This window comes from Arachis ipaensis, chromosome B6, assembly GCF_059453495.1.
Source record: "Arachis ipaensis isolate K30076 ecotype BB chromosome B6, ASM5945349v1, whole genome shotgun sequence".
NCBI lineage: Eukaryota > Viridiplantae > Streptophyta > Magnoliopsida > Fabales > Fabaceae > Arachis > Arachis ipaensis.
In genome coordinates this window covers 1,817,462-1,831,655 of record NC_142441.1, presented here as the reverse complement: position 1 = coordinate 1,831,655, position 14,194 = coordinate 1,817,462, and the positions used below count along the sequence as shown (strand labels likewise).

At 33.3% G+C, this 14,194-nt stretch overlaps 2 protein-coding genes across 7 annotated transcripts; both read left to right on the top strand.

The window, feature by feature from the left end:
• The first annotated feature begins 484 nt into the window (after nucleotides 1-484).
• On the top strand, nucleotides 485-2,558 carry LOC107645210 (heat stress transcription factor A-7a). 2 transcript variants are annotated; one of them, XM_088490189.1, is made up of 3 exons: nucleotides 485-762; nucleotides 1,059-1,352; nucleotides 1,599-2,558. In XM_088490189.1, exons 2-3 carry the CDS (start codon nucleotides 1,122-1,124, stop codon nucleotides 2,364-2,366), a joined length of 999 nt encoding a protein of 332 aa, XP_088346315.1. In that variant the 5' UTR covers nucleotides 485-762; nucleotides 1,059-1,121; the 3' UTR covers nucleotides 2,367-2,558. The 2 variants fall into 2 exon arrangements, with proteins under 2 accessions (XP_088346315.1, XP_088346314.1); XM_088490188.1 differs by having other exon boundaries at nucleotides 1,026-1,352.
• A 146-nt stretch (nucleotides 2,559-2,704) lies between these two features.
• LOC107645211 (transmembrane emp24 domain-containing protein p24beta3) lies at nucleotides 2,705-7,766 on the top strand. 5 transcript variants are annotated; one of them, XM_088490192.1, is made up of 6 exons: nucleotides 2,705-2,737; nucleotides 3,035-3,142; nucleotides 5,843-6,096; nucleotides 6,168-6,354; nucleotides 6,486-6,593; nucleotides 7,399-7,766. In XM_088490192.1, the coding sequence occupies exons 3-6, from the start codon at nucleotides 5,878-5,880 to the stop codon at nucleotides 7,530-7,532; spliced, it is 648 nt and encodes a 215-aa protein (XP_088346318.1). In that variant the 5' UTR covers nucleotides 2,705-2,737; nucleotides 3,035-3,142; nucleotides 5,843-5,877; the 3' UTR covers nucleotides 7,533-7,766. The 5 variants fall into 5 exon arrangements, with proteins under 5 accessions (XP_088346318.1, XP_088346317.1, XP_088346316.1 ...); XM_088490191.1 differs by having other exon boundaries at nucleotides 2,706-2,737; nucleotides 5,846-6,096; XM_088490190.1 differs by lacking the exon at nucleotides 2,705-2,737 and having other exon boundaries at nucleotides 3,033-3,146; nucleotides 5,846-6,096.
• The last annotated feature ends 6,428 nt before the right edge of the window (nucleotides 7,767-14,194 follow it).

The following is a 14,194-nucleotide window of genomic DNA, read 5'->3' as shown; positions in this document are numbered from 1 at the left end:
AAATTATTGAATATAATACATATTATATTTTAACTATTATCTATACTTCTATATTATATATAATAGTAATATTATACTTTTCATTATATATATTTACAAAAACTTGTTATTTATTTTCAAAATTTGAATTTAAAATTTTTTAGTTAAATTATAAATCATTTATTAATTTAATCAATTCAATTTTTATTTTTTATACATATTTTTTTATACATATTTAATTATAAACATTAGTAATTTTAAATATTTATAATTAATTATTAGTCAAGACAATAAATTTTGCTGATAGTATGACATTAACGAAGATGTTTTGTTGAAAGTAGTGATCCAATTTTAATTTTGTGAGAAATGAGAGGAAATATTGGAGAAAAATCTGTGTGCGAAACCATAAAGAAAAACCAAAACCACTTTTGTTTGATAATAATCTAATAACATGTGAACCCCACGCCATAAAATAATAGCCCTTCCCCCACAGTCATCACCGTGTGCTAACCTTTCTATAACTTCCAGAACTTTCCAAGCCAAGAAACCCCTCTCTCTCACTCATCCACTTGCTTGCTATTTGTGGAAACCGGGTTCAATAGTTTAATAGTATTCCTCCCAATATGTCTAGAAACTTCTTTAACACTATTCTTCTAATTATTTATCCCAATTCTTTTGCTTATCACTCACTAATACTATTTTAACTTCCTCCTTATATATAATCACTTCAAACAAGCCAGCAGTGGCTCTCTTCATAGATAAGGGGTGACACACATGACATGAGTGAGTGTGTGTTATGTGTTATAACAAACTGTCCGTTCTTCTTTCTTTCTATAACCGTCTCAACGACTTTCTTGTTTCTACAAGAGAGTTTTGAGTTTTAAATTATGTTAATAAATTAACAGAATTTTAAATTTTAAACTTTTTCATAGACTTCTGAAGGTGGTTGATTCAATATAGAAAACAGAAACAGAGCTCCCCTGCATTTTTTCTTTTTTTTTTTTTTTTTTCGTTATTGATTATAATTCAGCACTAGGCTTATTCAGTTTAGGAAAATGAACTATCTGTATCCGGTGAAGGAAGAGTATCTGGAGGAAGCATCGTCGTCGTCGTACTTTGTGGCTGGAAATGACGAGACGAGGATGGTTCCTCCGCCGCAGCCAATGGAGGGGCTCCACGAAGCGGGGCCACCACCATTCCTGACGAAGACGTTCGACGCGGTGGACGATCCGGCCACAGACCACGTAGTGTCGTGGAGCCGAAGCGGAGCAAGCTTCGTGGTTTGGGATCCGCACGCCTTCTCCAGAGGCCTTCTTCCAAGATACTTCAAGCATAACAACTTCTCCAGCTTCGTAAGGCAGCTCAACACTTACGTAAGACTTCTCTTTAATTTCTTTAATTACGTGTCTTAACTCTTAACTTACTAATTTCAGTGTAAAGAAACCGGTTATAATTGTTAATTACTGTAAAAAGGTTTTACTGATTAGTGATTATTTACCTGGCACTATATGATTGAATATTTAATTAATTCAATTGGTCTCGTGGTTTCTGGAATTCTCTTACCTGCTACCGCGGTATGTGAACAATTATTGAGAATTCAAATTTGTCTTATTTTGTAGGGTTTTAGAAAGATTGATCCAGATAAATGGGAATTTGCGAATGAAGGGTTTGTGAGAGGGCACAGGCACCTGTTGACAAGTATAAGGAGAAGGAAGGCGCCTCCGCCACCAATTCAAACGCAGACTTCGCAGTCGCAGCAGGGTCACTGCCTTGAAGTAGGGCGGTTCGGATTGGATGAAGAGATCGACCGGTTGAGGCGTGACAAGCAGGTTTTGATGTTGGAGCTTGTGAGGCTAAGACAGCAGCAACAAACCACAAGATCGTATCTTCAGGCAATGGAGCAGAGGCTGCAAGGTACTGAGATCAAGCAGCAGCAGATGATGGCTTTCTTGGCCAAAGCAATGAAGAACCCCGTGTTTATACAGCAACTCATACAGCACAAGGAGAAGAGGAAGGAGCTTGAGGATGCCATGACCAAGAAGAGGAGGAGGCCCATTGAGCAAGGGCCTAGTTGCAGCGCCACTACTGTTAAGGTTGAGAATCCACCAGAGTTTGCTGGTTATGCTGGTGGCTTTGGAGCTTCTGAGCTTCAAATTCTGGCTATGGAGATGCAAGGATATGGTAGAGGGAGGCGAGAGAGTACTGAACATGAGCATGAGCAAGAGCAAGAGCAAGAGAGGCTTGACAAGGAGCTTGATGATGAAGGCTTCTGGGAAGAGCTGTTCAGTGAGAATTTTGAGGGTGATTTGGACATTTCACAAGATGAAGAAGAGGATGTTAATGTGTTGGCCAATCGGCTGGGTTACTTGGGTTCAAGTCCTAAGTGAAAGAAATCAGTATTGAATCAAAGTAACATTTATTCACTATTCTTCATTTTAGGAGGGTTCATCTGGTGGATGGAGTTTCAACTTTCAACTGTTCAAGCTCATCATCACCTCAATTGGGGGCAAGACAGTAAAATCACCCCAGCCACGACATTATCTACTATGGCCTATGGGGAATCAAAAAAATATTATTTACATCTTGGTGTTTCTAAGTTCTAACCTCTCATTTAATGCCCCCTTTTGTAGCACTAGCTACCTGGTAGAACCTCAATTTTTCTCATCACTTTGCTTAATGTTTGGTCATTATTAGGTAGGTTGCAGGCGTTGATTGGAACAAGGATTCTGTGGTAGTGATAGCGGTACTATTACTCAAGGTTCACTTCTAAAGTTTTTAACCTACTCAAGACCCCCCCCTCTTGTGTAGTGCATCTCATTTATTTTCATCATGTATCAATCATCCTACTTGTCATTTTCCTATTTAATTTTAATTGCAAAATATTTGAATAACTCAATTTCTTTCGTATATGTATATACTCACATTTTTAAATTATTGAATGAGATATAAATGTAATTAAAAAAATACACCCAATTCAATGATATGTGAATTAGTCTAAGTGACCAGATATATATAACTGTTCATTTTAATTACTATATTCCCTTAACAAATGTAGATGATTGAGAAGATGTAGAATGGGTACCAAGTTGCTGATCCTGATCTCCCAAGAATCACAACTGAATGTTGTTTTAGAGTGAAGAGCCATCATTTGACGGTTAACCTTGTCGGTTTGATATTTTTTCATCTCATCATCATCCCTATGCATGTGTGATACTACTTTTTCCTTTTCTTCCATTGATTCTACTTTTGCCATTAGGTGGTCTTAAGAAGAAGAACAATAACACGATGCCACCAATTAGAAAACGAATTTCATGATGTTACATTTTGTAGCATGTAGTTAGGTATCTCCATGTGTTGAAGATTCCCATTTGAGGGGTCTCAAGACGAAACGTGTCGCATTATGGAGCATGATATAGTTATATAATAATGAAAGTGATCATTTTTTCTGTTTGTAGAATTGTGGTGTCTTCCTCACATTGGAGATTAGGTATGCACATTCACACGGTTGCAAAAGTAGATTGAAAACCTTCAGGACTTTTTTGTTGTTTTTGTTTGGGTGGGTTTTTGGGGGGGGGGGGGGGGGGGAGGGTGGTTCCTCATCTTTGATTATTGCTACCAGTTTGTGGCTTGTGGGGGACTAATTTACAATGTGATTGTGGGTTGCATGATTTGTTGAATGAAGATTTGTGATATTTCGAAGAGCAGACAGATTCATGCTGAGATATTTATGTGCACACCAAATAATTTTCCCTTGCTCTTGTCCATTAGTAATGGAGAAATACGTGTGATTTTTTGGCAAACAAAGCACATAAAAGTTTATCATGGACTTGTCGGGAGCAACCACAATTAATTTTCATACATTATTAGGTTTTTTTTTTTAAATGGATATTATCATTCTTATTATAATAATATTTTTTTTATAACTCTATATAAATATACAATGCAAAAAGGTTATACATAAAATAGCATTATAACAAACAAGAGAAAATATAGGGAGTCAATGGCTTAAGCGTACAATGTGTACAATGAAGGTTTAGGAAGTATTAGAGATATGATTATTAGTGTTACATTGTCCTGTCAGGTTACGCTTTTGGGATGAGTAGTTTCATGACATGGTATTAGAGTTCTAGATCCAAAAGATCAAGAGTTCGATCCTTAGTGAACCCCAAGAGTTCTGTATCCGGACATTGTACGATTAGGCCATTGGCTCCCTACCATTACTCTTATAACAAATAAGAGTGATAGTATTATTATCTTTTAATTTATAGAATATTTCTAATTTTTTGGAAATTAAATTTTATTCTTCATAGTAACATTCTTCAAATAATAAAAAATATTAAATATTAAATAAACTACACAAATTTCATATTTAGAAAATTGTTTGAAAGTCCTATAAATATATTAGTGAGTACATGAATTTATTTAAAAGTAGAGATAGACATGCAAAAAGTTTTATGGCAAATAATATTTTCTATTTAGTTAAAAAATAGAGACAATAAAAACAAACTATTGAAAAATAGTTATTAACTTTATTTTTAAGATTAACACACCATGGATGCCTTCTAAAATTTTGTCACTGGTAAAAAATTGTTTGGACAAATAAAAATGATAAAAGGATCCATAAAATATTTAAAAACATAATAAAGTATCATCAATACAAAAATAAGTCTATTTTTGTACCATTATATTAAGTATATACTAAAATTAGTTATCAAAATCAGTCATTAAAATAGAATATATATTAAAATATAATATACATTAAAAATAAATTCAATTATAAATGTATTTGTACACAAATATATAGTAATTAATTTTAGTAGTTAATTTTAATGTGCAAATAATATTTATGATTTATGTAATTGTTATTAATTTATAAATTTAATTTTAATATACTGTTAGAATAAAATAATTTTATACATAGATTCAATTACGTAACATCATATCAACAAAAATAAGTGATCCAAAAGAATAAATGTGATTATACTAATTGTATAAAATATTTTACATTTTTGGTGTATCAAAATTAGACTCTTAATTTATTAGGTTCAATTGTTTCGAAGGTTTTTATAGTCCGAGTCAATTTTAGTTAAGACCCTAAATTTTGAAAGGTTATAATTAACTATATATTGTGTAAAAAACTAAAAGCTCTCATAAGGTTCCTAGCTAGCTAATTTTGTGATCAAACATTCAAACTCTTATACTAAATAGAAAATTTCTTCCTTTTTTTTTCCATAAATTTTGTGTGTAGCGTAGGTAAGTTGTTGATTACATTTAAAAAAATCATCAGAAAACATTAGTTAAAAATAAATTTGTAAAATAAAGAATTTATTTTCAATGAAAAATCCTTAAATAAAGTTTTGATTCGCGACAAATTAGTCATTGGTCTACAGAGCGGAGTAATCCTGCAAGGCTGCAAGAAACAAAAAAAAAGGGTTCCCATAAGGAAACATATTGATATTATAAATGTTAAATAAAAAATACTAACACTAAAAACTATTTTTTTTTGCTTTATTAATTAAATTTTTTTAAAAATATATGATTTATTAATAACAACTATAATCTTATGCGCATGTAAAGTACTTTAGTGTATAAATATAAATTAAATATATAAATTATTATGATGAGTTATTATGATGTAAATGTAATGATACTAGAGAAAATGAAAAACTTTTCCTAATTATATATAAATATATGTAATTGGAGAAATTAACTAAATGAGTAGAGCGGCTTTATAGATGGAAGTAATGACCCATTAAACTACAGAAGCACAAATTAAGCCGTCAAAAATTGCCACTTCTTTGATGAATCAACATTGTTGGTTGTAAATTGTAATCCTGTTGTAATGAAAAGTTAATGTTTGTAGCAGATAGAGAGAGACATTGTTCATAAAAATTAAGCATGGGTTGGTTCTCATCATCAAAGATGTGCACCATTAATATTGTGATGGCTTTCCTGGTGTCCATGATCTCAAAGGGATTGGCTCTGTCCATCAGTTTAAGCGATATGGAATGCGTATCAGAGCATGTTTTTCATGATGGTGACATCGTTTCTGGCAGTTTTGTTGTCATGGACCATGATATTTTCTGGAATTCTGATCATCCTGGCATTGATTTCACTGTAACTCCCTCTTTTTTTTTTTATTTTGTGACTGAAAATCATAACAGAGTTTAACTGATCTTGGTGTATAGGTGACAGGTCCAGGTGGAAGCGTGGTGCACTCTTTGAAGGGAACGTCCGGGGACAAGTTTGAGTTCAAAGCGGTGCAAAATGGGATCTACAAATTCTGCTTTATTAACCCTGTTTCAACTCCTGAGACTGTTTCTTTCTACATTCACATTGGCCACATTCCTAACGAAAATGATTTAGCCAAAGATGGTCAGTTAATTACATATGTACACATTGTACGCTTAGGTCATTGGCTCCCTATACTTATTCATATGTTATTACTTCCAATTAATTGATATTTTTGTGTTTTATATTATTTATTTGGTTCTTGCTGTGTGAAGAGCATTTGGACCCTATCAATGTGAAGATTGCAGAGTTAAGAGAGGCATTGGAATCTATTGTATCAGAGCAGAAGTATTTGAGAGCGCGGGATGCCAGACATAGATACAGTTAGTTACATTGTTCTTCATTCTATTTAATTAAAAGCAACTATTACGATAAAGATGTGAAAAATATCTTCTCATATGATCTTGGTTTAAAAAGTGTGACTTATTTGTTTTGTCACACTTTAAACAAAGATAACATTTTTATAGCATTTGAAAATCAAGTCCTAAAATCTATCATTTAATGGACAAAATGAGGTATCTTTACATGAAGACAATTATAAAATCTTCATTGGAGTATCTACTTCAATTAAATATATAAAAATGATAATGAAAAATTATTAAATAAATATATTTTTAATATTCAAAAGTGACTGTTTTAGAACTTTTAAAATTTTCAAAGACTGTTTTAAAGTTTTTTAAATTTTTCATGGAGTGTTTTGTACTTAATTACGGAAATTGATTTGTTTAATTTGCATATATGAATACTTAATGATAATGTATGCTAAGTTAATATTTTATGTCAGTAGTCATTGTTAGTGACTAACCGATGAAGATTGTATTGACTAATAAAAATAGAGGAATATTAGGGGACCAGCAATTTTGGTATTTTGTAACCATCAATTGGTCATCAATAGTGTTTTTAATGATGTGAGATTACATCTAATGGTGGGAGATCACTCACTCTTGTTTTGATGGTTAAGTGCTAGCCAAAAAATACAAAAATTGCTAGCCCCTAGACTTTTCCATAAAAATAATCGTCGAAACAGTTTAGTATATTTTAAAAATTTCAAGAACCAATTTGGATAATTACTCTTAAATTGGTTATTACTTTGGTGTGTTAATAAGGTTTGATTTTTGGTTGATACAGCAAATGAGAGCACTCGAAGAAGGGTAGTGTTCTACACAGTGTTGGAATATGTGTTGTTCGCTGCAACGAGTATATTGCAAGTCGTATACATTCGTCGCCTCTTCAGCAAATCTTTTGCTTACAACCGAGTCTAGTCCTACTTCTACCCTTATATTACATTATCAAATTTAAACACCATAAAATTGTTAAGGACTAGAGTTTTTTTCTTGGTTTCATTTGCTTGGTTTAGTTAGATAGAAATTTGAGCCTTTCTTTTTATGATAATAAGTAATGTACTGTGAATGATATGTAATATGCAGAAGCTTGGTTGTATTAGAATTTAGAGTTAAACGAATTGTTGATTATATTATATAAGATGAGATTACTAATATAGCAATGTTGGAGTTCATATTAGCGATATGATATGTAGGATAGGATAAGGAGACAGGTGAAAAGGAGGCAGAAAAAGATTAATTTATCTTTGTTTTTGTTGTTCTTTTGTGTTTTTTTACCTCTGTTGCTTTCTTTCACACTGTGAATGTGTGTTCTTCAAATAAAAAAAAAAAAAAATTGAATGTTCTTACAGGTTCTATTATATTCTATGTTCTGTATCTGTCTAATATTATTTAATAAATCTCTTATATATAATCTAAAAGCTTATTATAATAACATAAAAATTTCACAGAGAAAATATATTCTACTAATAATTACTACTTAGAGGAAAGTATCGTTTTTGTTCCCAATGTTTGGGGTAAATTCTATTTGTATCCCTGACGTTTAAATCGATTTATTTGTATTTCTAACGTTTGTAAAAATGATTCAATGTTATCCTGCCGTCAATTACACATCATGAGCTTTAGTTTGAGTTTTGAAAATCTCGTCTTGAAGTTAGAATATAAATGTTTGAGACAGAACTGATGATCCACTCCGAAAAATAACTCATCAAAACTTGAAACTAATCCTTACAACATTTACATAATTCACTTTTCTAGGGATATAATTGAACCTAAATACAAATAGTGGATACAATATTAAAATCGAACACATCCAAATGAGACCTAATTGAGAATATGAATACATCAGAGAATATTGAAAAATACAATTTGATTTGTTAGTATAATTGACCGTAAAATAACATTGAATCACTTTTATAAATATTAGCGATACAAATAGGACTTACCCCAAATATTAGAAATAAAAACGATACTTTACTTTTACTACTTAATATAGAATGATTGACAAATCAAATAAGAGAGTTATATCACTTATATGTGGTTACTTTCAACTAGAAAGTTAAAAACTTGTTGATTAAGTTAAAAGTAATATAATGTTAAGAACTAACATTGTAGTAATTAATTTCAGCCAACAATAATATAGTAGATTGTTAAATAAGTCAGTATAAAACTCATTAAAAATGATTTTTTATTAAATTTAAATTTCAGATGTTTCTTTTAATCGAATTTCAGATGATGTCAATTTTAAAAATTTCAGATTTTTTCGTGTCAAAAATTCTCTCTTAAATTAACATCGCAGAATCTATACATGCGCATTTAAATTTGTGATAGATGCTCCTAATTTAAGTATTAATATTAAAAATGTTAGTTGTCCTTTAAGTTTTAGTTTTTAGTTAATCTTTTTAAGAATTTATTATTATTTAATTAATTTAAATATTTATTTTTACGTATTAGTTGATAAAAAAATTTAAAAAATTACTTACTTTTTTTTATTTTTTTCTAAAAATTAAATAAATAACAATATTTAAATAATACTTAGTTGGACTGTTTAAGTATTGAGTATTCATTGGAATTGCATACCCCTCTATAGCTCCCACAAGATTTTTCGTGTATATTGATCTTCAAAAAGATGGACCCATTCTTTATCAACCATTTCATTTGTCCATTTCACGCTTTAAATTGACTAGACAAATGAGAGATGGGAAATAATGAACCCCCACAAACATTTTTTTGGTCTATTTAGATCGATGATACATGTAAGGCTGGTAATTCATATCTTACTCGTGGGTATTTAATTCGGTCTAATACATTCGAGTAGGGTAGGCTACTCAATCCGCTGGAGATAGGATAGGATACGGTCCGAATATTCCTACGGATAGAGTAGGGTACAGATTTAGGGTGTACCCACAACCTCCCTTACGTAATAACTTACAATAAGTGAACAACCACTAAACTAATTAGTTAATTTAGTAATTTAAAACATTAGTTTTTTTTATTTTTTATGTTATTAATATGTATAAAATTCGAAATGATTGAATTTTATATTTACTTTGAAAAAATTTGATATTTCTGCGAGTAGGGTAAGGTAGGGTAAGTTTAGAATTTTAGTGTGCGGGTATAGTTAGGGTTGAGAGATTCTTAACCCTCGGATAGGATAAGGTAAAATTTTAATAAAATTTTCAACTCGCGAGTAGGATTAGGGGTTAGGGTAAAGTCTAAACCCTACCCTACCCTACCCTACCCTACCTATTGCCAGCCCTAGATGCATGAAAAAGACTATATTATATATATATGCTGGCAATAATTATCACAGAAAAAATTTATACAATATTCTCTGTTATATTTATGTGTTGTTGAGCTCTTGATTGTGTTGTATTGTTTGTATGTAGCAGATTTACACGTTTTCTTGGAATTAATCAACTGATTCATCATTCGAACATAAACATGGCGCTCGAATACGTTAATCTTCGGCTTCTGTTCATGCGTGTTTTATTAGCACAGAAAAAAGTAATGCTTTCTGCTTTTTAAATTATTGCTGGTTTTGCATTACTATCTAATCCGAGTTTTCAATACTCAATAATTCTTCTCTTTTGAAAAGAAAAGAAAAAATTTATCCGCTAATTACTTGTCAAGTTACAAAGCAAATACTGTTTAAATTTTCATTTATAATTCTTTAAAAATTATATGGTATAATCAAATACTTTTATTACATGATAATATATAAATCATATAGTTCTTTTTAAGATATAGTTAATGAATTTATTTTCACTCAATTATTTTTATTTGTTGTTTCATAATATCTATATATTGATTACAAATGTTAGAAACAAGAGACTGAAAGAGTAATCTGAATAGTGTATTATTGAGTGTGAGGAAAAGTACAATGTACAAGGAATATATATATATATATATATAGCTGTTAGTAGAATCAAAGTAATATAAAACATAAAATCCTACAATTAATATACAAATACTCTATATAAATACAAATGATACTAATTGATCTAATTTAATTCTAATTATTCTCTTAACATCCCCCCTCAAACTCAAGTGAGAGCTAAGGATACCAACTTGAGTTTGAATAACAGAGTCCATAAACGAGTCGGATGATGAGTCTTCGTGAAGATATCAGCAGTCTGATTCAGTGTTCCAATAGCAATAAGACAAACAGCATCAATAAGGATATGTTGCCGAACAAAGTGACAATTAATCTCAATGTGTTTGGTGCGTTCATGGTAATCTGAATAGCACTGCAGTTGTCACAAAAAATATCAGTTGGGGATGACTGAGGAGCACCCAAGTCTTCCAGAAGCCAACGAATCGAGATAACTTCAATAGTGGTGTCAGCAAGAGCACGATATTCAACTTCTGTGCTTGATCGAGTAGTGTATGTTTGCTTTTTCGCTCGCCAGAAAATGAGAGAGTCGCCAAGAAACAAACAATAACCAGTAGTGGAACAACGATCAGTGGAATCATCAGCCCAATCAGCATCTAAGTACGCCTGAAGGGATAAAGATGAATGGGCAGAAAAATAAAGGCCATGGAATAGGGTGCATTTGATGTAGCGAAGAATGCGAAGAACTGCCGCATAATGAGTAGTATGAGGAGTTGACAAGAACTGGCTAAGAACATGAACCAGATAGGCGATGTCTGGTCGGGTGACAGATAAGTAGACGAGTCCTCCAACTAGTTATCGATAAAGAGTAGGATTATCCAAAACAGTGCCATCCATAGGAGTAAATCGAACATTAGGCTCAAGAGGAGTAGACTCAGTGTAATTATCTGTAATTCCGGCTCGAGGAAGAAGATCTGAAGCATATTTAGTTTGAGAGAGATAGATGCCATCATCAGTGGATATGACTTCTAGACCAAGAAAATAGTTGAGAGAACCAAGATCTTTTATCTCAAAAGTACGCTAAAGGGACGCCTTGAGATCAGAGATACCATACACATCATCTCCAGTGATGATCATGTTATCAACATACAGAAGTAGAAGAACAACTCCACGTTCGCTTTTACGAATGAAGAGAGCATTCTCATGAAGGCTGCAAGTGAAACCAAAATTTCATATGGTAGTGCTGAACTTGTCAAACCATTCACGAGGAGCTTGCTTAAGTCCATAGAGTGCCTTGCGAAGGAGACAAACTTTGCCAGAAGGACAAGGATAACCCGGAGGGGGTTTCATATAGACCTTCTTTTTCAAATCTTCATTGAGAAATGCATTCTTTACGTCCATCTGACTGAGAGACCATTTTTTGACCGTAGCAATGGCAAGAAGAGCTCGAACAGATGTAAGACGAGCAACAGGAGCAAAAGTCTCTTCATAGTCAATACCATACTCTTACGTATAACCCTGAGTAACCAATCGTGCCTTATAACAGTCAATAGAACTATCAGAGCGAGTCTTGATCTTGTATACCCATTTGCTTCCCACAACTTCCTGATTAGAAGGAGGATCAACTAAATTGCAAGTGTGTGCTTTTTCAAGTGCCTATATTTCTTCCTGTATTGCTTGTTGCCAATTTGAATTTGTGGAGGTTTCTCTGAATAACTTAGGTTTATGTTGATGAAGAATAGTAGAAAAACAATGATAATCAAGAAGATGAGGAGGTAGATTTCTTACCCGAGTGGAATGAGGAGGCATGACGGTAGGAGCAAGATCGTCGTTCGGTCTGGAATCATCGGGAGATGGAGAAGGCGAAAGAGCAGGAGACTGTAGAGGGTGACTCGAGATAGAACCTGTAGAATCATCACTAGAAAAATATCAACATTGGGGTTAGTGAAAAAATATGACTGAGTAGGAGGAATGGACTCAAAGGAGGAGAACCGAGAAAATATGTGATGCTCCCAGAAGATAACATGACGAGATATACAAATGCGTTTAGAAAGAGGATCCCAACAACGATAACCCTTGTGTTCAGTGCCATAACCAAGGAAACAACACATACGAGCCCGAGGTTCAAGTTTACTATGTTCATGAGACTGAAGAAGAACAAAACAGATACAACCGAAAACTCGAAGAGAACTATAATCTGAGGAGGTATGATAAAGATGCTCAAAGAACAGAAGAAGAGAGTCTATTGATAACATGGACAAAAGTAAAAACAGCTTCACCGCAAGTACGCTCAGGACACGAAGAAGAAAGAATCATTGCACGAACAGAGTCAAGAATGTGACGGTGTTTGCATTCAGCCCAGCCATTTTGTTGAGACATACCAGGACAAGAAAACTCAGACAAAGTACCCTGTTATGCAATAAAGGTTAGAAGTTTGGAATCACGGTATTCCATAGCATTATCGCGTTGAAAAACCTTAACGACCTTGGAAAACTGAGTTTTAATCATAGTGGCAAAGTTAATATAAATCTGAGGTAACTCATGGCGATTAGTCATCAAATAAACCCAAGTAAAATGTGAATAATCATCAATAAAGACGACAAAGTATCGAGCTTCGCCAATAGAAGCAGTGGGAGCGGCGCCCAAAATACCAGAGTGTATAAGATCAAAAGGAGAGCAAGCAAGAGGGGACTTATTGTGAAAAGATAAAGCATGTTATTTTGGCAATTTGACAAGAAATGCAATCAAAAGATTCATTAGGAACCTGACCAAAAACACCCTGAGACACAAGAGGACGCAATTTTCCTAAGGAACTGTGGGCAAGATGTTGATGCCATAAGTGAAGGGTAGATAGAGAAGAAGCAGCATAGATATTTGGCACAGGAGGAATATGAAGATTCTCGAGTTCAAACAACCTTCCGACCTTACGTCCAGTCCCGATGATTTGTCCCATCCGACGATCCTATACACGACAACCAGAAATGGGAAAAGTGACATCAAAACCCAGATCAACAAGTTGAACAACAGAAATAAGATTAAAGTTTAATTTGGGAATATAATAAGTATCAGGAAGATTAAGAGTCGACTGGGAGATAGAACCCTTGTGTGTTGCGTGCAAGAAGGAACCATTAGCAGTATTGACAGAAAAGTGCATTTGTAGTGGTAGACAGAGACGAGAAAAGATTACGCAACAAAGACATGTGATTAAAGTAACCCGAGTCAAAATACCATTTAGAATTTCCTGGAGGGGTCGAAAAAACAGCAGGGGTATTACCAGAAAGGGAGAGAAGATGATGAAGAAGAGACGCAATATTAGATAGAGACAGGAGACGGGTTAAAAGGAGCAGAGGTTGTAGATTCAGTAGTAGTAGCAATAGCAGAAGGAATCACAATCTTAGAGAAGGTGGGACGAGAATGATACTTGAGTTGATCAGAAGGTGGTGGGCGAGTAGGACAGGTAGTAATCAAATGTCCTGAGAGCTTGCAATAATGGCAGAACAGCTGTGAACAATGGTAGCTAATATGACCTTTTTGGTGGCATGTGCGACATTTAACAGATGGACAGTTCGAGAAGAAGTGTCCGAAACGGTTATAGTTTCGACAGAATTTACCCTTTTTGTCTGTGGCAGCAAAAACATATAACTTTTCCATAATAGTAGACACATGGATCAAAGAGAGGAGAGAAAACAGCAATTTCGGAGTAGAAAATGAGAAATCGGAGTGCAGAATTGAAAAGAACTCACCAAAA

Excerpts from the sequence above, each read along its gene's own strand:
- LOC107645210 (XM_088490188.1), top strand. The coding sequence starts at position 1,035 with ATGAACTATCTGTATCCGGTGAAGGAAGAGTATCTGGAGGAAGCATCG. Across the intron at positions 1,353-1,598 it reads TAAGGCAGCTCAACACTTAC|GGTTTTAGAAAGATTGATCC; the intron begins GTAAGACTTCTC and ends CTTATTTTGTAG.
- LOC107645211 (XM_088490192.1), top strand. The coding sequence starts at position 5,878 with ATGGGTTGGTTCTCATCATCAAAGATGTGCACCATTAATATTGTGATG. Across the intron at positions 6,097-6,167 it reads ATCCTGGCATTGATTTCACT|GTGACAGGTCCAGGTGGAAG; the intron begins GTAACTCCCTCT and ends CTTGGTGTATAG. Across the intron at positions 6,355-6,485 it reads AAATGATTTAGCCAAAGATG|AGCATTTGGACCCTATCAAT; the intron begins GTCAGTTAATTA and ends TGCTGTGTGAAG.